We start from the raw sequence: 23550 nt of genomic DNA, 5'->3' as shown, positions 1-23550 counted from the left end.
AGTGGGAGCTCCTGAGGGCAGGGGCTGCGGCTCGGAGCAAACACTACCAGGAGAGATCTGGTTCGTGTAACCACCAGAATCTGGTTTCCACTCCATGCTGGCCTCTCCAGCCTCACCTGCACCCCCACCCCACCCCACTGGGACCTTAGGGTCTTTCTCTTGCTCCGAGAGAGACACAGACCTTGGGTACTGTACCTAGCCCGTCGATTATGACTAAGGAGGCATAAAAGTGCCAGATGTGAATAATGGGAAACTGTGGGAGAGGTGCTGGGAACGCTGGACCCCAGCTCTCAATTCTTCTGGAGAGCCCGGTGTGGAGAGCACCTGTAACACAGCCCTCAGCAGGTGGCATCTCTGGATTAGAACAAGTGCCAGACCCGCCCCTTACCCTGTCTCTCTAATCCCTAGGTCTCTGGTTACCAAGTTAGTCCCCTGGCACCCTCTGGTCAAAAGCCAGTGGCCTCTTGTCCTTGGGCCTCCCTGGGGTCCTCTCCCCCACCTCTGCCCCTCCCATGCTGTCCCTCATCCCAGGCATCAGACAGTCTGTTTAGTCACAGCTGAGCAGAACCAACAGTACTTCCCTCTATTAACTCCCCACTATGGAGCAGTGGTTCTCGCAGATTGGCAGCCTCAACCCCCTCTCTACTCCTCTCCGATGTGCCTGGGACCCCTCCATTAATCTCCATGGCTTTGCTCCCAGTGTGGCTGAGCTAGCCTGTGTGGACCTCAGGGAGTCTCTGCTGCAGGAAAGGGGTCAGGACCAGTGAGGTAGGTGGCCTTATTGGTTTAAGGCTGGAAAGATACAAGCTGTCCTCTAGTACAACAGGTGGACACTACCTTCCGTGGTATTTTGAATGAGAATGATCCCCATAAGGCTCACATATTTGGATGCTTGGTCCCTAGTTGGTCAAACTGTTTTGGATTAGGGGGTGTGGCCTTGTTGGAGGAGGTGTGCCACCGCGGGTGGGCAATGAGGTTTTATTTTTCTCTGTGGCTTTGGAGCCTGTCCTGGAACTAGCTCTTGTAGACCAGGCTGGCCTCGAACTCACAGAGATCCACCTGCCTTTGCCTCCCGAGTGCTGGGATTAAAGGTGTGTGCCACCACCGCCCGGATGGCAATGAGGTTTTAAAAGTTCAGGTCCAGTCTGTGTCTGTCACTGTGTGTGTGTGTGTGTGTGTGGTGTCTCTCTCTCTCTCTCTCTCTCTCTCTCTCTCTCTGCTTCCTGCTTGTGGCTCAGATGTAAACATGCAGCTACTGTCCAGCGTCATGTCTGCCTGCTACCATGCTCCTTGCCATGAAACTCACCCTCTGAAACTGTAGGCAAGCCTCCAATTAAATGCTTTCTTTTAGAAGTTGCTTTGGTTATGGTGTCTCTTTGCAGAAGCAGAAAGGTCACTCAGACACTCTCCTGTTCTTGCTTGGGGTCTCTTGACCTGGGAGGGGGTGGTTGAGCAAGGCAATATGGTGGCCTCCAAGGCGAAAGGGAAGCTTCCCTTCAGTTCTGATAGGTGAAGCAGAGCAGGTTTGTATGTGGTACTGGGGATCAAATTCAGGGCTGGAACCTGATTAGAAGCAGAAGTGGTTCATGAAAAGCCACTCAGTGACCTGGAGAGGTGGTTCAGTGGTCAAGAGCACTTGGTGTTTCTCCAGAAGACCCGAGTTCAAGTCCTAGTGCACACCGGGCAGTTCCTAACCATCTGTAAATCCAGCTCCATCTGGAATCACACACACACACACACACACACACACCCTTTAAAACAAAGTGGCTCAGCTAATTACAAGGACACGGGAATCAGATGGACAACACAAGAAATTGCCAGGACAGTAATAGACACAGAGTGTGCTCAGATCAGTCTCCAAAGGGTCTCTTCCCCATTCCCATGTCTTTGTACCTCATGATATGCTAAGTATGGCTCAGTAGTAAGTCTGCCCATGGTTTCCACGTGTGCACAAGGAGCAAGTGTCTGGGAAGTGGGGCGGGGAGGGGCAGAGCAGCGTGAAGGACAGGGCAGGGGACAGACTTGGGAGCCAGGCACAGAGCCCTCCCTCATCTGGGGATTTCTATGCCCATGCCCGGGGTTCCCATGAGCACAGTGTTGACTGGAGGTGGGAAGAATATCAGGCTGGATCCAAAAAATTGAGTTTAATAACTGCAAACTCTTCCCGTCAACGTCTCCAAGGTTGGCAGACTCATCTACCATGACACCGCCTCACAGGGCTCTGGCCACGGTCTGAGGGCCATGGTGAGAAATGATCTGACAAACTATTTGCCCTGGAGTGTGTTCAGAGTTCTACTGATTGAATTCTTTTTTTTTTTCCAGATAGGGTTTCTCTGTAGCTTTGGAGCCTGTCCTGGAACTAGCTCTTGTAGACCAGGCTGGCCTCGAACTCACAGAGATCTACCTGCCTCTGCCTCCCAAGTGCTGGGATTAAAGGCGTGCGCCACCACCGCCCAGCTTTGATTGCGGCTTTGATTGAATTCTTTAGTTATCATTTTAGTTTTGTGTTTTGGAGACCAGATTGCATACAACCCAAGCTGGCTTCAAACTAGTTCTGTGGTGAGACGCCAGATGCTCCAGCCCCATTCTCCCGAGTGCTGGCATTACAGGCACAGCCTCCACAGCCAGTTTGGTTTTCGTTTGCTTCCTTCCAGTAGCTGGTAGAGTGGCTACTACGCCACACCCAGACAGCAGGCTTAGGCTCCTGGGACTTTTTTCTTCAGTCTCTTTTCTTGTTCTTGCTTTTCTGGCTCCTTTCTGAGATACCAGCAGAGGAAGAGAAGTGGACGGAAGACTTGTTGACAGAGTAAAACTGACAGAACCTAGGTGTGGGCTGGACCAAGGGATGAATGGGTGTCATAAGAATGGGCTGCTCTGGGAGCTGGAGAGATGGCTCAGAGGTTAAGAGCATTGACTGTTTTTCCAAAGGTCCTGAGTTCAATTCCCAGCAACCACATGGTGGCTCACAACCATCTATACTAAGGCCTGGTGCCCCTTTCTGTCATCCAGGCAGAATACTGTACACAAAATTTAAAAAGAAAAGAATGGGCTGTTCTGTTGGATGTGGCACATGCCTTTAATCCCAGTACTTGGGAAGCAGAGGTAAGTGGACTTTCTTGAGTTTGAGACCAGCCTGGTCTACAGAGTGAGTTCCAGGATAGCCAGGGCTACACAGAGAAACTCTGTATCGAAAAACGAAAGCAAAATAAAACAAAAGAACGGAAGTACCCTCAGAGATGAAGAGTGCTCGTTCCAAGTGCACACGCATGCACGCAGGCAAACACACAAACGCACGTGCACACGCGCGCGTGCACACAGTGGCTCACAACTATCCCTAACTTCAGTTCAAGGGGATCCAACCCCCTCTTCTGACCTCCACAGTTACCAGACACACATGTAGTACAGACTTAGATACAGGGACAACACTCAATCACATAAAAATAAAATGAATTTATCTTTTCAAAAATTAAAAAAAAAAAGACTTGTCCTGGGCCGGTTGTGGGAGTGCACATCTTTAATCTTCACAACAGCAGGAAAAGGCAGGCAGATGGAGTTCCAGGTCAGTCAGAACTGCATAGTGAAACCCTTGAAAACTGGGGTTGAAGTAGGCGGGGCCTCTTCCAGCGCAGGCAGCTGATGGGACAGTGGCACTGCTTATCCTCATGGGATAGGCCATCAGTGAGAGTTTCTGTCGCTCTGAGGCAGTGGTTCACAGCCTGTGGGTCCCAACCCTTTCACGGGAGTCAAAGGCCCTTTCATAAGGGTCGCGTAAGACCATTAGAAAACACAGATATTTGCATTATGATTCATAACTGCAGCAAAATTAGTTATTAAGTAGCAACAAAAATAATTTTATGGTTGGGGTCCCCACCACACGAGGGACTGCATGAAAGGGTCGCAGCAGTGATTGAGAACCACCGCGCCAAGAGAATACCACAGGAAATAGAAGCTTATTTCTATATACTATATTATAATAAAATATAAATTATAAAACAGAAGTTTATGCAGGAACTGGCAAGCTGGGCAAGCTATGACTGAAGAGGTGCATCTGAGAGGGGCTTCTCCCTGGGGCACAGGACGTAAGGCAACAAGGAACAAGGCAGTGGGTGGAAAACGAGAGAAAAGAGACAGAGGCGGGGGTGGGGGCAGAGCCACCCGCCTTTACAGTTAGCCCCGCTGTACTGTGACAGCCCCAGTGTGTTCAGGAGGGCATCGCTCTGGACCTAATCCCCTCTAAGGTCCACCTCCGGGCCAGGGGGATGGATCAGTGGGTAAAGGTGTCTGCCGGCCAAGCTGACCATCTGAGCCCAATTCTAGGGACTCGTGTGAGGTAAGGAGAAAATGGACTCCTGAAAGCTGACCATGACAGCATGGTCACACGAGTGCACACGCATGCGCGTGTACACACACATACAAATAAAAGCAGATCTTTTAAAATTTTGTTTAAAGGTCCCATCCAATTTGGGCATGGTGGCATAATCCTTTAATCCCAGCACTCAGGAGACAGACGTATTTCTGAACTCAAGTCCACAACTGGTCTAAACATTGGACTATTCTGGTCTAAATAGTGAATTCCAGCCTAGCCAAGGCTACATAGCAAGACCGTCTCAAAACAAAAACAAAAGCTGGGCTGTAGAGGCACACGCCTTTAATCCCAGCACCTTGGGAAGCAGAGGATGGAGGATCTGAGGTTGAAGCCAGCCTGGTCTACAGAGTGAGTTCCAAGACAGCCAGGGCTGTTGCACAGAGAAACCCTGCCTCAAAAAAACAAAAACAAAACCACGGAGAGGATCTGGAAGGAGATCAAAACATACTGAATGAAAAAAATTTAATAAATTTTTTAAAGTTTTTTAAAATGTCCTATCCCCCAGCACTGGGGCAATACATATGTATATAAACACACATACTTACAATAGAATACAAAAATCTGGCAACAACAACAAAAAAAAAGGACTTTGGGTTCAATGACTTTATTTTATACTTTTGAGGTTTGCCTATTTAACTTATAGGGGTCTTATTATTTAGCCCAGACAAGTCTCAAACTCATGATCTGCCTTGCTGTAATACAGATTTTTTTTGTTGTTGTTGTTGTGGGGAGGAGAAACAAAAACAAGACAAAACCCATCAACCTTATTTTAGCTGGTAAGGAAAAAGAGATGATTTTCTTCTGAGTTAGATAATACAGACAGCTGGGGATGTAGCTCCACGGTAAAGCACTTGCCTGGGAGTCATAGGCTGCAGGTTCAATTCCCAGTAATGAAACAAACAAACAAAAGATAACAAAGAGAGAGGGTCCCCAGGGTCAGTGGTCCAGGCACTGGCCACATGTGCCCTCTCCAGGCTCTGGTGGAAGGCGAGGGACACAGGCTGAGGGGAAGCGCCCGGCAGGTAGGAGAGTATCCCTCCACACCGTGAAGGACAAGTCTGGAGACTCAATCAAAGAGACCACTCTATGGTAGAGAAAAACCACGTTTTTATTGTTTATTCTTTTTTTTAAAAAAAAGTTTATCAATTTATAAAATTTAAGTGGTTAATTAGAGTTTAAAAAATCTATCGCTGAATTTAGTCAGCGTACTTGAGTCCCACAGCCGTCTCATTCAGATCTTTCACTTTTTAGGGCATTCAGTTTTTCTTCAGCAACCATTATCTGAAGTCATTCATAAAAAAAATCACAGGAACAGCACTGGGGAGACCTCAGTGTTCCTTGCGGGGCCACGCCTGGCAGGGCCAGAGGCTGCTAGGGTTCCACACAGAACCTGAGGTGAGTCTGAGGCCCCTGGCCTCACCGGTCTTTGCCGTCTGCCCTGGACACCGCAGGCCTACCCAGGGCTTGGCTGTCCTGGTGCATCCATGTTTGGCTTCACTCCATTTTGACTCTGGTCAGTTCCCACCGTCCTCCTCCATAGAGTTTCAGAACCCAGGAGTGAAACTACAAGAGATCATTGCCCCATGGAGGTCAGATGGCTGCCAGGGCAGTCATCCAATCCCTCTGCCAACCAGCGCCTCGTTTGAGGGGCCTCTGGCCTGGCCAGGCCCAACCTCTGTGTTCTTCTTCTTCCTCAGGCCATCCCTGTGACGTGGGTACCTTCTCAAGGCTGGGCCGATGTCCCACGCTGATAAATGTCATCCCCAGTTGCTGGCCAATGCGATAGAGCTCACTCTCCACCTCCTCTGTCAGGGCACTGGTGGCTTCATCAAGCACTGACGGCACACGTGGTGGCAAAGGATCACAGACCTACCCTTGCCCACTCTGTCACTCCTCCGACCTGTATTCACCCTGGGGTGTGGAGGACAGACAGCTGCCCTGGCTTAGAGGATCCCTGCCCCAAGGAGAGAACTGTCCAAGAGAGCCACACCAGGATAGAGAACACACCTGTGGGCACTGCCCAGGTCTCTCAGCTGCCTACAGATAAATAACACTGTGCCCCAGGACTGTATAATCCAGGACATCCATACCCGCCACACATATATGTCCCTGCCAGCCACAGCTTGGGCAGAACCCAAAGAGCTATAATCACAACCCCTCTACCTGAGGCTGCAACGGCAGGAAGTTTAAGAATGGGTATTTACATTCTCAGGACCATACCAAAGGGCCAAGCTCATCACAGACAGGGGACACAGGGATGCCTCATCACGCACAGGTGGATGGGACCACACGCTGTGAGCATCTGCGAGTACACACAGCACCTGGCGCCTGCACCCACGGCGTGCACCTTACCTGCGTACTTTGGCTGCAGGTAGAAGAGGCGAGCGAAGGACAGTCTTTGCATCTCCCCTGGTGACAGGACATCATACCTAGGAAAAGTAACCAGAAGGGAGCCCTTGAAGGAGGTGGCGACTTGACTTTTGCCAACAGGTCTTGAAAGAAGCAAGCTCACTGCAGAGACTGGTTGAAGGACAGAGGCCCTCCGGCTTAGCCACAAGGCAGGTGAGGCCCAAACCGCACCCTAGATACAGATCCTGAACGGGTGGACCAGCCCAGCATCTGGCTGTTGGTGACAGGAGTCATTCTATCGCTTTGCAGGGCTGCTGGGACCCACTGTCTTCATGGAGGAGCTGCCTGAAATAGCTCATCCTTACCAGTTCCAATCCACCTGCTGGTCCAGACCTCCAGTCCTTGCCACCAAGCTGGACTGTAACAGAGGACATAAAGTTAGGGTCCACACCTGTTTTCTGCAGTCCTAGATCCCCACCTCAAATGCTGACACAGCAGTGTTTTTACCAAGGTGGGCGTTGTCACCTGTACTCCAGGCTAGCAGGAGGACGGTGACAGAAGAAGCAGACAACACTCATCAGCTCTGTTATTGTTTTAAAATTTTCCACAGAGGTGAGATAGCTCAGTGGTTGAGTGCTTGCCATACCAGCCTGCTTGGCAACCTGAGCCCAATCTCTGAAACCCAACATACACAAACACACCCCAAAATGAAAATAATATCTCTACAGAGAGCAACAGCACAGCGCCTTACTGCCTGTACCCTGTCTGCCGTTCCTACTGCCAATGTGTAACTCCCCATTTGCCCCAGTCTCGGGTCCAGAAATGGCAACAGCTCTGCTGGCCAGCAGCTACCTGTGGCCAGTGCGCTCAGGTGAGCCCGAGTCCCCAGAGCCCGTCCCACTCACCAGGCCTGCCAACTCCAAGAACCTCATGATCCTCTCATCATCAGCAGAACCTGCAAAACAGAGGCTTCTTCAGCACACTGGGGCCTCAGGCAGGCAGGATGGAGGGCACTCATTCCAGCAGGGGCAGACGCCCCAGGACAAACCTCAGAGCAGAACGGCCCGTGAAGGAATACTTGCTTACTTTCTCCAGTGGGTGTCTCTCTTCAGGAAAGGAAGACAGGGCAAGAGGAGGACCCCAAAGTACTGAGCAGATACAGGATAACGAACAGCCTGGCTAGACAGTCTTCGGGGGGGGGGGGCTACCCAGGCAGAGCAGGGACAACTGGGGTGAGAAGGCAGGAGTTGAGGCGAGACAGCTCACCTGAGTCAGGGTAGATCTCCTTCAGGGGATATATCACCTGGAAACAAGAACAGCTCTGGCTAGGACAGGTGATAAGAGCCAGCTGCATCCAGTCCCACCCCTTAGCATCCCTAGGAACCACCCACAGAAGCCAGACTCCTCCCCACCTAAGCAGAGGGGTAACACCAGCCTGAGGGCCCTGTAGGAGAAACACAGATGTAACCAGTGGAGCAACTGTAGCCTTCAGAAGGGTGTCTGTGAGGCAAGAGTCTTGGAACCTTCTGAGCGCAAACTCTAATGCCCAACAAATGGGTAACTAGCTAGACACCCTAGGAAGCGCCTCTGGGTTCAATAAATACCGCATAGTATGTTCTCAGAGGCTGGGAGCTCCCAGGCACGGGCACGTTACTGGCCCTAACCTCCTAGGGCCTGAGGGCTGTCACACTGTTAGAAGTCCTGGATGTAAGTGGATGGAATGAGGTTGGAGGGATGGACCCCTGACCCTGCTGACCTGCTCCCGAAGTGTCCCATCAGTGAAGAACGGCTTCTGTGGCAGGAACAGCACCCCGTGGGGCCCAAAGTCAGCCAGCATCTGCACTGAGCCTGCAGAGCCCACAGGAGCCGCCATTGGGAGACCTCGCAGAGTAGGTGCCTGCCTTTCCTCTCATCTCACCCACTTCCCACCATGCTGCCCACCGGGGCCAAGGCTGCATCGGGGTCAGGGAGGGCTGGCTCACCCTTCATGCTCTCCCACAGGCCGCCCAGCACCCGCAGCAGGGAGGTCTTGCCGGTGCCCGTGTTGCCTGTGATGAGCAGACTCTGACCCTCACAGATCTTCAGGCTCAGGTCCTTGATCAGGGGCTTGTCGGAGGAGGGGGCGAGGATGGAAACCCGGTCAAGCAGAAAAGCTGTGTCTGATGGCTCTGTGACTGGCCACCCTGGGGCCCTAGGGCAAAGAAGGGAGGTGGAAAGACAGGCCGTGAGGGAAGTACCAGGTAACTGCTCGGCTTAGAAGCATCACCTTTGACCCATCAAACTCAGACACTGACGTTTCAATCCTCATACCTCAGGGTGTAAAGCACGAGATGGGATGATGTTAAAACAGGCTGTCAGAGTGGACCCCAGGGACAGGGCTTGCAGAGAGGCCAAGTGACGACAAACGCGGAAGTAACCATCTGGGAGCCAAGGTGACTCGGGAGAAACCAAACTCACCCAGTCTAACCTAAACCTTGAATTCCGAGTCTGCAGAACTGTGAGAAAGGTCCTGTCATCTAAGGTGGCCTGTGGCAGAATGTCATGGCAGTCTACGAATCAGCATGAAGCTGGAGCTGGAGCACTGACCAGTGACCCAGTGTGACCAGCCCTACGTGACTTATCTTAATCAGTCTTGGCAGCCATGAACGGTGAAAGTTGCCCTGCTTGGTTGATAAAAAAAAAACAAAAACAAAAAACCTCCCCAGCTCAGATGGTTAAGTGACTTGTCCAGGACTACACGACTTCATTCTAGTATTAGTGGGGATTTGTTCGTCTTTCTGTTGTTTGCATAGCGCAAGCCATCCTGGAACCTGCTATGTGGATCGGGCTGGCCTCCAACTCAGAGATCCTCTGCTTCGGTGGCCTAGGATTAAAGGCATGGGTCACGCCCGTGTCACTCCCAGCCAGATTTCCGTTTTTGAAAGGTGGCAACTGCCCAAGCACTTTACAAGGATGACAACTGATTTTTACTTCTGAGGAGGAAGATTTCATTACTATCCTCTTTGGAGATAAAGGAAATGATCCTCAGAACAGTTAAGTAATTTGCCCTTGAGATGAAACACTGCGGGACCCCAGGGATGTGCGAATAAAGATATCTCTGGGTCCGAGGGAGGCACAGAAACAAGGGGCACCCTGAGAAAGGTAAGTGGCGGGCTCAGCGGAAAGAAGAGATAAGGAGGACATCATTCAGATTTTTGTTCTTCTTTTTTAAAAAAAAAAAAAACACAAAGATTATTTTTGTCCTGTGTGGTGCATGCAAGTGTGTGCATATGTGTGCATTCACGTGGGATACCAGAAGTCATGTCCTGTGTGTTCCTTCTTAGGTCTAAACCTGGAGCCCACTGTTTGCCAGTGCTGACCAGATTCTGAAGCCTTGAGATCTGCCTGTTGTCACCATCCTGCACTAGCATTAAAGACACACACCGCCACACCTGGCTTCTGTGCAATCACTAGAGACTTGAACCTGAATCCTCAAGCACTTTACCCACTGAGCCATCTCCCCAACCCCTCTTTTCTTTTTTATTCATTTATTTTCTATATTTTTTATTGACACATTAATAAAATAATATTAATATTTATTTTATTTAGCCAGGGTCTCACCATGCAGTTCAGGGTGGTCTTAAACAATCCTTCTGCCTTAGCCTCCTAGCTACGGGGATTAAAAGTGTAAGCCACCGTGCCTGGCTTTTTGTTTTGTTACGGTGCCAGACAGAAGGTGTGCACATCTGCTGGAGAATGATGTAAATCTATACAACGGGTGCCAGGACGAAGGTGTCAGCCAACAGTGCACACTTATAATGCACTTGCTACAACATGAAGATTGCTTCCACCTACTCCTTATCTCTGCTGCCCGGCTGGGAAGGGGCTCCACGTTCACACCAGCTGGTGATCACTGTGTTCTTCCACCCGCTCCTTATCTCCGCTGCCCGGCTGGGAGGGGGCTCCGAGTTCACTCGAGCTGGTGATAATCGTGTTTTTCCACCCACACTACAGCTCGGTACTCACTTGCTCAAATCCCAGTCCCTCTCGCTCAGGCTCTCACAGTCTTGGGATTTTCGGGACATGTCCAGCAGGGCCTCCTGAAGCTCTCCAATCCTGGGCAAGAAGGAAGAACTAAGGCAGGATCTCGACGCCAGGTGACGGGGAAACGCCTTCCTGTCTCCCGCCCACCTGCACACAGTGGGATTCTGTCCTTCCACACTCCGCTCACCTGTGCGTATAACCAGCGACGTCTGAGAATGTGGTGGACAGGTCAATGAGCTGGGTGAAGCAGTTGATGAGGTAGATGCACACAAAGGCATTCTGGTCAGGACAGAGAGCAGTGAGTGCAGGCCCCGGGTACTGGGCCACAGGGAAAGGGTTTATCAGAAGCGACCTCACCTTGCTGACCAGGGTGCTGAGCTCTGTGGGGCTCAGGTCTCCATAGATCCCACTGAAAATGGGGATTGCGATGACAACGTAGCTCAGAATGCTGCCCAGATAGTCAAAGGTGTTGATACCAACTGTAGGAAACAGATTTCGTGAGACCCAGGAGACACCCATGTGTTCTGCAGGGGAACCCTCAAGATGTGGAGCAGGAAGTCAAGCAAGGTCACACTTCCTCCGGATGTCATTCCCCTAGGATACCCACAGCAAAGGCAATGGCTCCCCCTGGTTAATCCTTTCAGTAAAAGGATCCCTAACCCGTAGGGTAGTGATCAGACCACCCCCATCCTGTGGTCCCACCTCCCAGGGCCCCTCTGCCTACTGTACAGCCAGAGCTCCCTGGACATCAGCTCTCTCTGGGTTTGAAGGAGTCTCTGCAGCCTGCGGTCCGTTCTCATGTGTTCTACGAGCCCAGCTCTGATGGAAAAGAATGAGATGTCTCAGGACCTGCAGGAGCGCAGCAAGGCTGGGGCACCTTCACCCCCACCACAGCCTCCTTTAGCGATCAAGCCCATGCTTGCTCCTAGCCTTAGACACTCTTCCGTGAACATCCACAGCTTGAGCCCCATGACTCAGTTTGTGGTCATGAACTCTGAAGTTGGCCAGACCTGGTTCAGATCCAAAACTCTGGCTGGTTTCTGCTAAAATAACAGTTATATAAGTTTCTAACACCCTTTCTTACTTTACAATTGAACCAGTGACAGCTGCATAGTACGTTAGATCGTGATTTAAGAGTTGGGGGGGGGGGGCTGGAGAGATGGCTCAGCGGTTAAGAGCATTGCCTGCTCTTCCAAAGGTCCTGAGTTCAATTCCCAGCAACCACATGGTGGCTCACAATCATCTGCAATGAGGTCTGGTGCCCTCTTCTGGCCTTCAGGCATACACACAGACAGAATATTGTATACATAATAAATAAATAAATTTAAAAAAAGAGTTCTATGGGGGCACTGAAAAAAAGGCTCAGCCCTTATTGCTCTTATAGAGGACCTGGGTTCAACTCCCAGCAAGTACATGGCAGCTCACAGCTGCTTGTTACTCCGGTTCCAGGAGATCTGACTGCCTCCTCTGACCTCAGTGGGTACCACACACACACGGTACAGATATACAACTCCACAACACCCAGCAAGACACCAGGCCCTTGGCTCCAGGAAGTGTAGATGTGACCTTCTGTGAGGAGCCTACTCCCACCCCCATGCTGCAGAGACAGAGAAAGCCACTCACAGACAGCAAAAGAGACAAAGGTAAGGCCTCAATCAGGATGAAGCCACCCACTCATGTTTTCCCTTGGTCATCTTAGAACCCATATTAGGCCACTGAGACTAATGAAGCCACCAGTTTCACAAGCAGTCCCTGTACCCAAGGACAGCGAGAAGGCTGGGGAGAGGTCACAGTTAAGCGTGACAAGCTCTATTGCACCAGGAGGGTTGTAGTCTTTATCTTTCCCTTCCTAATACTAACGTGGGGAGAAGGTGAACTTCCTCTGCTAGGCTCACCTGTAGAAAGCAGCGGGCTCGGCATTCACTCGGATCTGCATGTGCTTGAACCTAGGTAGAGAGAAGGCAAAGGTGCTGACGCTGGGAGCCATGGATGGAGAGGAAGTCCACACCCACACAACATAGGGTCCAGCAGCTCTCTGTGGACTGTGGCTGCCTTTCCCTGGGCTGTCACAAGGGTGAAACCCCCAGGGCTTGGGTGGGGCAACAGGAACTGTACAAACAGTGCTGACTTCAGCTTGCAGGAATGGGATGGGTGTATTTTTTGCCTACGGGACCTCCTTCCCTATGCCTAGCTTAACCAAGGCAGGAAGCGCAGGGCAGGGGGAGGATGTGGAACAGCTGCTGGCCCAACAGACTGGGCAGCTGGACCACGAGCTTGTGAAAAGGCCCCCAGAGGGTGCTGATGCTGGGCAAGCCACACCTTTCTCACCGCGCCACATGCATGATGTTCCTAATTCTCACAGTTCTCTCAACAGACAAGTACATCATTCACTTCAGAGATGACAGAATGGAAATCTCAAGATGCATATGACACCCATTTCCTCCAGGAGATTACACATGGCTAGTAGCTGGCACAGCAGCTACCTGGTCCCTCACTCTTACCCGAGAAGACACACCTAAAATCCCCCTCCAGCTTCTCCTGCTGCACCAGCTTCGTCACAATGGGCCCCATCAAAGTCTTGTTCACCATGGTTCCCAGGATGAAATATCCAAAAATGCACACAGGCCCAAGCCAGCCTGTGCTGAAAGACAGAAACGGAGGGTGAGAGGGGTTGTGGGATGCCACACACATAGCTTGGTGAACATCCTTCCTGCCTCGTCCCTCTCAGGTAACCCCTGTTGGAGCTCTGCACCCCTGTGTCATCTGACACCTGGCTAAAGCTACTGAGCCAGAGGTGAAATGCCCCAAGACCAAAGAGGGGGCGGGGTCATGAGCACGTGAGCTGGGAAGCCTCCCTGAGGTGCGGGGTGGGAAAGATGAGCCTCCCTTGGACCCTGCCCTGCCCTGGGTGTGGGAGACTCAGGCTGAGGAGGGCCCCTGGAGAGAGAGGCTGCACCTTTGGAAGCACTGGTACGTGTAGTAGGCCAGGGTGAAGGGGGAGATGATCAGCCGGCTGGTCATACTGCTGAGCTGCCTGCAGAACCGCTCCACGTCCTGGCTGATGCGCTGGTCCCTACAGCCAACAACACAGAAGAGGAGTTGAGCCCAGCGAGCCGGGGACCTCCACTTCCAACCCTGACTGACTCAGACACACAGTCCTTAGACTCTCACCAGGATTCTAGACTGCTGTCTCGATTTACAGAGAAAAACAAAACAAAACCATCAGAAGACCCATGGAAATCTGAGGATAGAGCTGTCTTTCTGCATGGTAGAGAACATGCTCTCCTTAATCTCAATCCTCCCTTATCCCTACAGACCAGGGACGACTCCAGGTCAGGGCTGGTTGTGACAGCTTCACCAGGGCTGAGTCACCATGAAAAGCCCATCTTCTCAGGACCTTCCCTGGGAAGCTCAGCTTGAACTAAGGAAAGGTCACCCCGGGCGGGCAGCACCAGCTGTGGCTGGTGAGTGAGGGGGAAATCCCACAGGTTCCATCTCACCACCAGGGCCACAGTGACCCCTATTCCCACGAGCACTTGGGCAGGACAGGCTGCCTGCAATGCCTCATCTCTAAAATTTCAGCTTATGCTGCCGCACTTGATGTCAGGTATGATGCTGGCCCCACCAGGGACAATGTCAATTCACCTCACCACATCCTTTGAGACAGGACTATCGTGATCGTCATTACAGGAAGACGAAGACTTACTGAGCATAAGCACTAGAGGCAGGGCAGTGACAGACTAGGGATCTAAAACCTAGGCAGCAATAGCAATTTTCTCTTCCTTCTGCTCTCCTGCCCCGCTGCTAATCCAAGAGCTTGTTGCCTGGCAAGGATGCTTCCTACAATTACTTCATTTCAACTCAAATATTTGAAACGGGCTAAAAAGAACTGCTCCTAATTGCTTCGTTTTAGCTCCCTATTCTCAGCCCCACCATCTCTCTGCAGAACATCCTCCCTACACAGCTCTGGGCAGCCACACTGGCCTCCTGAAGACGAGCGTGGCCAGGAGTCTGCAGGACTAAGCTGGCCGCACAGAGCCATCAGGGGGTAGCACGGATGGAGAGGGATGCCTACGGATTATCGATGTCATCCCGCAGCACGTTGAGGGTGTAGTACACTCGGGCCCGGAAGTACAGGTTGTGCAGGTGCTCGGTGAGGTCCTTCCTCCAATTCACATACAGCAGGTTGCAGGTGAACTGGTCAAAGCTCTTCAGCTGTGCACAGGGTGGGAGAGGGGAAGGGAGGGGAAGAAAAGATGGCTTCCTGCGATTCTAAGTTCAAAGCTCAGAGCTGGCAGGAGCTTCTGCTGATGAGGCAGAAGTCACTCGGCTCACTTCAGGATTTCAAATCACGAGATTTCCCTTCCCCATTCGCTCCCATGCCTGCTCCTTCAACAAATCCCAACAAGCTTACTAAAGGCAAGCCCCATAAGCCCCTTTCTGCAGTGTGTGTCTCAATTGAGAGCAGAGCTGCAGCTGGAGACAGGGAGTCACACGTCTGCTCCATGTATGAACTGCTCCTCTGCCCCCAAGCATGGAAGAGGCCTCCACATATCTGAGGTCTTACTGACTGAAAGCACACCCAAGTGGTCACCCAAGGACAAGAAAGGGCAGCCCCAGAAACTGCTGCTAGTCCAGCCTGATGGAGGCTGGGTCTTGGGAGAGCCTTGCTCCATCACCTGCCATTCTTGAAGAGCCTCACGCTGAGCCCTAGGGAAATGACAAGGAGTTCACAAGCCAGTAAGGAGTGTGGCAGCAGCTGTCAACAGAGAGAGCAAGCACACACGGAGACTGGGGTTGAACTTGATGGAGGAAACAAAAGAAAGTTCAGGAAGACATGAAAGAAGTGCCAATAAAGGTATCTTGATAAACAAGTAGGGTGTCGCTAACTCACGTAGTGGAAGGACAAGAAAGAAGCAGGCGAGAAGGCTGGAGGTGTGACACCACTCGGGCTGAGCCACAGCCTCAGCTGCCAGAGAAGTAGCAGCTCTCTGGCTGCAGATGCGGGTTTTAAAGTGTGCTGAGTTCCCTGAAGCGAGCGTTCTGGGATGGGAAGGGACACTGACTATTTCTCTTGAGTGTTAAACCTGAAAGTCTATCCCAAATAGGTCAGTAACAAGATCAAGGCCCTGCCTCAGGTTCTGTCCTTCAGGGAAACTGTTAATTCCCAGAAAGTGGCAGAAACACACCCCGAGCTTGGTTCCTGCTTCCTGAACATTAGGTGCCACCAAGCATTCCCCCAGACAGGAGAAAGGGACCACAGGGCCAAGGGGAGTCCTTACGGTGGAGTTGAGAACAATGAGCATCACGGCCAGGAAGGTCAGGGCCTTAAATCCATCCAGGTCTTTGCTTCCCAGGACCCCATAATACTGACTGGGGATCAAGCCAACTTGGTAGATCACCAATTGCTCTGTGGGGAGGGAGAGGAACCAGAAATCAAAGGGGGAAGGAAAGACACTTCCTCCTGCCAGAGACAAGGAAAGGACTCCTAAACCCAGGAATCCCATCCCCCACAGCCCACTCACTCACCCAGGAGGGTCACACACAAGAGCGTCATGAACATTAGGACATTCTGTGATGACCAAGAAGGAAAGAAAACCTTCTGTATCCTCAGGAACCGCTGGACAAGCTGCAGATCTATCCTGGGCCTGCAGATGTCAGACATGGAGAGAAGGCTCAGAGGACAGAGCCTTATGGGAGGTACCCAGCTTAGCCTCATTTTTTACAGGTCTGGGCTTTGCACAGAGAATGGCTTATGGATGCTGAAGATGGTAGGGCTAGAGGACATCAAAGCAAAAAGTGACACTACTAACCTAACAGAAGCAAATGTGGGGAAAAAAAGTATTTTAGTGGAGATACCTTAATAATGATACAGTGGGAAGACATTTCTTAGAAAAGACCCCAAACCGACAAACTATACAGGGTAAAACTGATGGGCTTAATTTACACTGAAGTATTTTTATTCAACACAGTACCACAGATTTTGATTAAATGAGAAAAGGCGTTTACAGAACAAAATTAGTAAGGAAGGACAATCTGGAGCATGCAAGGAATTTCTGCTAGTCAGCTACTTCCTAGGAAAGTGGGGAAAGAAGATAAACAGTCTGTGAAAGGGGCACTCTACACGCCTAGTACGTGTATTAAGTCAGCACAGTGTGGTTGACAAGATGTCTCAGCTGGTAAAGTGTTTGTATTTAAGACATGAATTCCATCCTCAGGTCCCAGTGCGGAAAGAACCAACTCCTTAAAGTTGTTTCCTGACTCCATACATGTGTCATGGCACACACACACACACACTCACACACACACACACTCACACACAAAATAAAAATAAAGTTAGCACAATAGAACACTATCTTACACACATCAAATTGATACATATTGGCAGGGGGACCTAAACAATACCAAATAGTGGGGATGGAAATAAAGAGAACCAGAACCTTTAAATACTGCTGTCAGGAAGGATAAACTGGTTGTGACCACTCCAAAGAGCAACCTTGTAGAACTAACTACAGCTCGGCATCTTATCTCCAGGGTGGACAGCCCAGATCAAAATCAGCAACATCTACCAAGAGATAACTGCAGGAATACCCATCACAGTATAGTGCACGGTGCTTGGTATTGGAATCTAGGTGCGCATTGCTAGGGAAATGAGAGGAATAGTCTAAGTAATAAGGGTGATACCAGGCCACATTTAGGAGTGAAAACTCATATAGGTTTTGAGGATGACCTCAAAACCCAAAGCTCGGTTTTAAGTTTTTGATTTTTTTTCTTTTTTCTTTTGTTTTAAAAATCACAACATATAAACTGGACAGTAGTGGAGCACGCCTTTAATCGCAGCATTTGGGAGTCAGAGGCAGGAGGATCTATGTGAGTTAGGGGCCAGCCTGGTCTAAACATGCAGTTCCAGGACAGCTAGTGCTACACAGAGAAACCCTGTATTAAAAAAAAAAAAAAAAAAAAAAAAAAAAAAAAACCAAAAACACACCACAAAAAAAAAATCACAATATATTGTTTACATGAACTCAAAATCTATCTACTTTTTTTTAAGATAACATGACAATTTAAGTGAAGGTGTCTGAAAAAATTAATACACAGGGTGGGGGTGGGAGGGCTCCGAGGAGCGGACTGGGATTGAGAATGCGAACCAAGGAAGAAATCTACCAATAGAGGGGTGTCCTCAGTTCCAAGAATGAAGCCGAGTCAGCACCACTCTGTGAAGCTGGGGTTCCAAAGAGCGCGGAGAACTGAAAGGAGAGTTGCAAGAAAGGACCCGACGGGGACAGCAACCCCTTCCCCACTGCCCAGAAGGGCGTCCTCGTCAACCGGCTGTCCTCACCAGCCCTGCTCACCTGGCGCCAGCTCGGGCTGCGGGCCCTGGGACCGCCATCACCGGGATGCGACCGATGAGCCAGCAGTGCCAGCCCCCTGCCCACCCCGGGCAGAGTCCGCCGAGCTCGGGGCCCCGCCCCGGAGGAAAGGGGAGGGGCGCCAGCGACCACAGAGACGCGGGAGATAGAGAGGACGGCTCGGGCGCCGCGGCCGCTCCCGGAAGCGCAGGCTTTCGGAAAGAGCAAGAGAATAGCCAGAATTTATGGCGCTGGCCCGGCGGCTAGAGCGTCCCCTCTGGGTCGGGGAGGTTTCTTTTGACAACTGGTAGTTCGGAATGTAAACATCTCCCAGAGAAGGCAGCGTGATCTTAAAAGAAATACATATGTGAATATGTATATGCATATACACACTACACACGCCGGGTGAGCTCATTAGTCCCAGAACGATTTACACTTTTTTTAAAATATATATTATTTTATATATATGGATGTTTTGCCTGCATATATGTCTGAGTACCACGTGCGTGTCTGGTGCTTGCAGAGGCCAGAAGAGGGCATCGGAGTGTGTCTGTACTCAAGTTACAGACCCTGAGCCTCTGAAAGAGCAGCCAGTGCTTACAACCGCTGAGCCGTTTCTCTAGGACGTTCCCGAAAGTGAATTTTTTTTTTCTTTTTTGGTGGGAGAGGTGGAACAAGGGTCGAGACAGGGTTTCTCTGTGTAGCCCTAGCTGTTCTGGAACTCCTCTGTAGACCAGACCGGCCTCGAACTCAAAGAGATCCACCTCCCTCGGCCCTCGTCCCCCCCCCCCCCACTCCTCCTTCCCCCTTTCCCATTAAAGGCATGCACCACCACCGCCTGGTCCGAAAGTGAACTTTTTTTTAAAAATTTTTTTCAATTTATTATGTATACAGTATTTTCAGTGGCCAGAAGAGGGCACCAGATCTCATTACAGATGGTTGTGAGCCACCATGTGGTTTCTGGGAATTGAACTCAGGACCTTTGGAAGAGCAAGCAGTGTTCTTAACCACTGAGCCATCTCTCCAGCCCCCGAAAGTGAACTTTTAAGTCAGGAAGATGTAGCACAGTGGTAAATGGCTTGTCTGGAATACATAAGGCCCCCAGTTCAGTCCCCAGCACTACAAAAATAAACATATAAGTCAGTTTTCCAGCCAAATATGGCTGTGCAAGCCTGTAATTCTAGAACGAGGCGGTATAAGCAGGAAGATCAGGAATTCAAGATATGCCTCAGTTACACAGAAAGTGCAGAGTTCATGACCAGCCTGGACTGCAGGAGACCTGCCTCAAGGAAAACATTGGGAAGGAGATTCTGACTTAATCATTGCTGTTTTCAATAATACTAAGTAATAGTGGGGTTTGGTTTGTTTGGTTGGTTGAATGGTTTGGGTTTAGTTGTTGTTGTTCTTTCGGTCTTTTTTTTTTTTTTTTTTTTTTTTTTTTCAAAAACAGGGTTTCTCTGTACAGCCCTGACTGTCCTAGAATTCGAACTATCTAGGCTGGCATCTAACTAAGAGATTCACCTGCCTCTGCCTCCTGAGTGTTGGGGTGGGGGGGGTGCCACCACTGCCTAGCTGATGTACTGCTAAAAGATGAATGGATGGAATTCGTTATCAACTGACTGACTAAAGTGCCCAAAGAGAGATTCAAGAAAACAATAAAATATCTCCCAGAGCCCCACATTTGAATCTAGATGTGTCTCCTTACTATTCCTCAATCCTTATGGTTGTTAGGCCAGATCATGGAGTACCCCCAGAACCCACCAGGAGACCAAGTCCTGTGTGTAAAAGCAAAGAGCTTTATTCTTACACAAGTTTGCAAACTTGGACTCCGTGTATCCTACGTATCGGAGTGATCAATCAGAGAGACCCAGTCAGTTGGGGTTGGGTTTTTATAGTAGCAAAAGTAGGGGGTTTCTAAGGTTCAGGGCTCCTGGTTGGCTGACATTTGTTTAGGGGTGTCCTGGGGGAAAGTGACGGGTGTGTGCTGGCAGGCGCAGGGTAGCCTGGCCACACATGGGGCCCAGGCCGCACAGCTGCCATAACAGGCAGTACCGGGTTCCAGGTAAAGCCATAGGCTGGCAGTGCCCTGGAGCAGACCATCCAAAGGAAATTCCTAACATTCCAACCGTTGTAGATAGGCTCACCTTTAAAAAAAAAAAAAGAAGAACTCTCAGGGGCTGGAGCGATGGCTCAGTGGTTGTGAGCACTTGCTACTCTTGCTGAGGACCCAGGTTTGGTTCCCAGCACTTATGTCAGGGGGCTCCCAACTTCATGTAACTCCAGTTCTAGGGAACCTGATGCCCTCTTCCAGCCTCTGCAGGCAGTCCATACACATGGTACACATATCTACACTTAGGTACACATAATGATGAATCTTTAATAATTTTTTCTCTACTTTTATAATGCATTTGTCCTTAAGCCCATACAAACAATAAATAAATGAAATGATATACAGATAAGATCATGCTAGGAAAAACAACCAGCTGTCAAAGGGCGGGTGCATGGTCCACGGTCCATGCTCCATGGTCTACACGCTGAGATTGTTTTTAGTCCCTGTGACATTTTGCTTTGTTTTTGAAGATAGGGTTTCTCTGTGTAGCCCTGGCTGTTTTGGGACTCAATCTGTAGACCAGGCTGGGCTCTAACTCACAGAGATCCCCCTGCCTTTGCCTCCCAAGTGCTGGGATTAAAAATCTATGTTACTTCAAGAAGTCCATGACCTCAGGTAAATCTGCTCCGAAGAAGCATAAGGCCTTAGATCCAATTCCAGTACCTCAGAGAGGAAAGGGGGGGGGGGGGGCGCAAGGTCGACCAGCTGTTAAATCCTGTTGGAAAGGTTCCTGGTGAAGCCTGAACTGTCCACTGACATTGCCTTGAGGAGCTTATCAGTGTCCATAGAGGCTGAACGAGGGTACAGACAGTTAAGAATTGTGCCATAAAAAAGGGACAGATAAAGTGCCAGTAGCTAAGCGGAGAATACAGAGTCGGATATTACACATGCGCAAACCACAGGGAAGAGATTCTGGGAGGGAAATGAGTGGTTGTCACTCTCCTTTGATCACTTACTAAGCCATGGGAGCTATGTTGGGCTTTTTCTTTCTTTCTTTCTTTCTTTCTTTCTTTCTTTCTTTCTTATTTCTTTTCTTTTTCCTCTTTGAGACAGAGTCTCTTTATGTAGCCCTGGCTGTCCTGGAACTCACTTTATAAGCCAGGCTGACCTCAAACTAACAGATCCACCTCCTGAGTACTGGGATTAATGGCATGTGCCATCACCACCTACAAGGTGTTGGGCATTTTATTGGAATCATTTACTTTAATCTGTAAAACTGGTTATTTGGTTACCCCCATTTGACATGGAGGAACTGGTTCTATAACCTCAGTCATTGGCTCCTAGGTGATGGAGGGCTGGGGATATAACCAAGACTTCTGGCTTTGGAGCCCATCACACTGTTACTTCCGTTTTCACCTGGACTATTTCTTACTCCAAATTTTTAACTCCTGGCCGATATTGATGTCTTTTACCATTTATTTCCCCCATTGATAGGAAAACATAAGAACTGGTCTTTCAAGATTCAGCTGAAAGCCAGGTGTGATGGTGCATGCCTTTTGGGAGGCAGAGGCAAGAGGATTTCTGTGAGTTTAGAGGCCAGAATGGTCTACGTAGTGAGTTCCAGTCAACCAGGACTGCATAATAGTGAGATTCTGTCTCAATACAAACAAACAAAACCAACACACAGTAGAAGGGACTTGAGTTTACACAAATATTACATGCATAGTTGGTATTCTGAGGACCCTGGAAGCAATCCCTGACAGACACCAAGGGACAACTGTGTGTGACAATATAACAAGCTGGGAATAATTAATACTGAGAGTGCAATAGCCAGGCATGATGGTGAGTGCCTGTAATTTCAGTCTTTGGGAGGCTGAGCAGGCAGAAATTCTACTGGATGTGGTATACACATTTGTAATACCTAGCATTTGAGAAGTAAAGGCAGAAAGAATTCAAGGCAAGCTTTAGCCTCTTACTGAGTTTGAGGTCAGTCTGGGCATTATATAAGACCCTGTGTTTAAAAAAAAAAAGAAAGAAAACAGGAGGGTGGGGTGCTGGGGTTGAAGCTCAGTGGTAGAGAGCTGGTCTAGCATGTGTGAGGTCCTAGAGTCTATTTCTAGTATTGTCAATGGAAAAGTACAAATTCCTGAGTATGTGTGTGCTGACAGAGTATATGCCGTGGAGCGTGTGCGGTGGAGCGTGTGCCGTGAAGGGTGTTCCGTGGAGCATGTGCTGTGAACCATGTTCTGGTGGAGCATGTGCCGTGGAGTATGCGCCATGGAGTATGTGCCGTGGAGCGTGTTCTGTGGAGCATGTGCCGTGGAGCGTGTGCCATGAAGCGTGTGCCGTGGAGCATTTGCTGTGGAGCGTTGCCGTGGAGCGTGTGCTGTGGAGCGTGTGCTGTAGAGCGTGTGCTGTGGAACCGTGGGACGGATCTCCAGTCATGTAAAGAAGAGGGGACAGCAAACACGCAAGTAAAGTGAAAAGCCTTAGGTTAATTTCCCCACACAGTTTTCAGTATATTAGTGCAAATAGGTTTCCTGTTTTGCAAAGAACTGCATATTTCCAGCACTTGGGAAGCCGCGGCAGGAAAATCACGACAGTTTAGAGGCCAGCCTGGGCTACACGGTGAGTTCCTGGCAGGTAGGACCACATAGAATCCAAACACTTGTGTGGCAGGGGAGATGGCTCTGCAAGTGAAGCTGTCAAGCCTGGCAGCCTGGGATTGATTTATGACACCCATTTACAACTCTGCAAGTTGCCCTCTGACCTTCACATCTGCATAATGGCATGTTCACATCCACACACATCACGCGGATACACGCACACATACATACATACATAATGTAATTTTAAAATTAAAAATTAAAAAACCAACAATGTCATGCAAGAACTCCATGGCTCTACTACTGGGAAATCAGGGTACTGGAGACTCGGAATCCCCTCGTATTCCATCACTGATCAATTGGGTCAGGTTCCCAAGAAAATGTGCACAATGCTTGAGAAACGCTACCCTAAACATTATGAGTTGCTTATGTTCAGTTCAAAGTGCAGTGGGCGTCCTGCATCTGTCTAGCTCTGGGAACCTTCCAGCTGGGTGATCTTGGCCAGGCTGCACAGCTCCTTTGAACTTCTTATCTACAAAGTGGAGAAGTTGGGACATTCCTCACTGTGGTGAGAGTTAAGTAAGATCTTCATGTAGAGGTGTTTAACACAGCAAATGGCACACGGAGAATGCCCCATAATGAGCTATTAGAATTCATAACTTTCATTTTCATTTCTCTTTCTCCTAGAGCAGTTAAGTATAACCTAAAACATTAGATTTCCATCAGCTTCTCAGAAATGCATCAGCGAACTGTGAGTTAAGAGGAGTCTGGCCTGTCTGGCAGCTGTCTGGGAGCTGGAGTCGGCCC

At 49.8% G+C, this 23550-nt stretch overlaps 1 protein-coding gene across 1 annotated transcript; it reads right to left on the bottom strand.

Annotated features, from left to right (window-relative positions):
• Positions 1 to 5453: 5453 nt before the first annotated feature.
• On the bottom strand, positions 5454 to 18215 carry Abcd4 (ATP binding cassette subfamily D member 4). Its single transcript, XM_038337384.2, has 19 exons — positions 18091 to 18215; positions 16268 to 16386; positions 16021 to 16148; positions 14814 to 14953; positions 13695 to 13811; positions 13254 to 13379; positions 12634 to 12684; positions 11463 to 11557; positions 11096 to 11217; positions 10926 to 11017; positions 10721 to 10810; positions 8698 to 8906; positions 8472 to 8563; positions 7982 to 8018; positions 7621 to 7670; positions 7081 to 7133; positions 6719 to 6795; positions 6086 to 6201; positions 5454 to 5929 (listed from the first exon to the last, which is right to left on the bottom strand). The coding sequence occupies exons 1-19, from the start codon at positions 18126 to 18128 to the stop codon at positions 5861 to 5863; spliced, it is 1821 nt and encodes a 606-aa protein (XP_038193312.1). The 5' UTR covers positions 18129 to 18215; the 3' UTR covers positions 5454 to 5860.
• Between the last annotated feature and the right edge of the window lie 5335 nt (positions 18216 to 23550).

Source organism: Arvicola amphibius, chromosome 7 (assembly GCF_903992535.2).
Source record: "Arvicola amphibius chromosome 7, mArvAmp1.2, whole genome shotgun sequence".
Taxonomy (NCBI): Eukaryota; Metazoa; Chordata; class Mammalia; order Rodentia; family Cricetidae; genus Arvicola; species Arvicola amphibius.
This window is presented reverse-complemented; position numbering and strand designations above follow the sequence as displayed.

Bases quoted from the DNA above. Each gene is read 5' to 3' on its own strand.
- Abcd4 (XM_038337384.2), bottom strand. From the start codon at position 18,128: ATGGCGGTCCCAGGGCCCGCAGCCCGAGCTGGCGCCAG. The intron at 11,218-11,462 runs GTAGGCAGAGGG...TGTTTCCTACAG, and splicing joins CAGGGAGCTCTGGCTGTACA to TTGGTATCAACACCTTTGAC. The intron at 8,019-8,471 runs GTCAGCAGGGTC...TCTTGTTTCCAG, and splicing joins ATGGGACACTTCGGGAGCAG to GTGATATATCCCCTGAAGGA.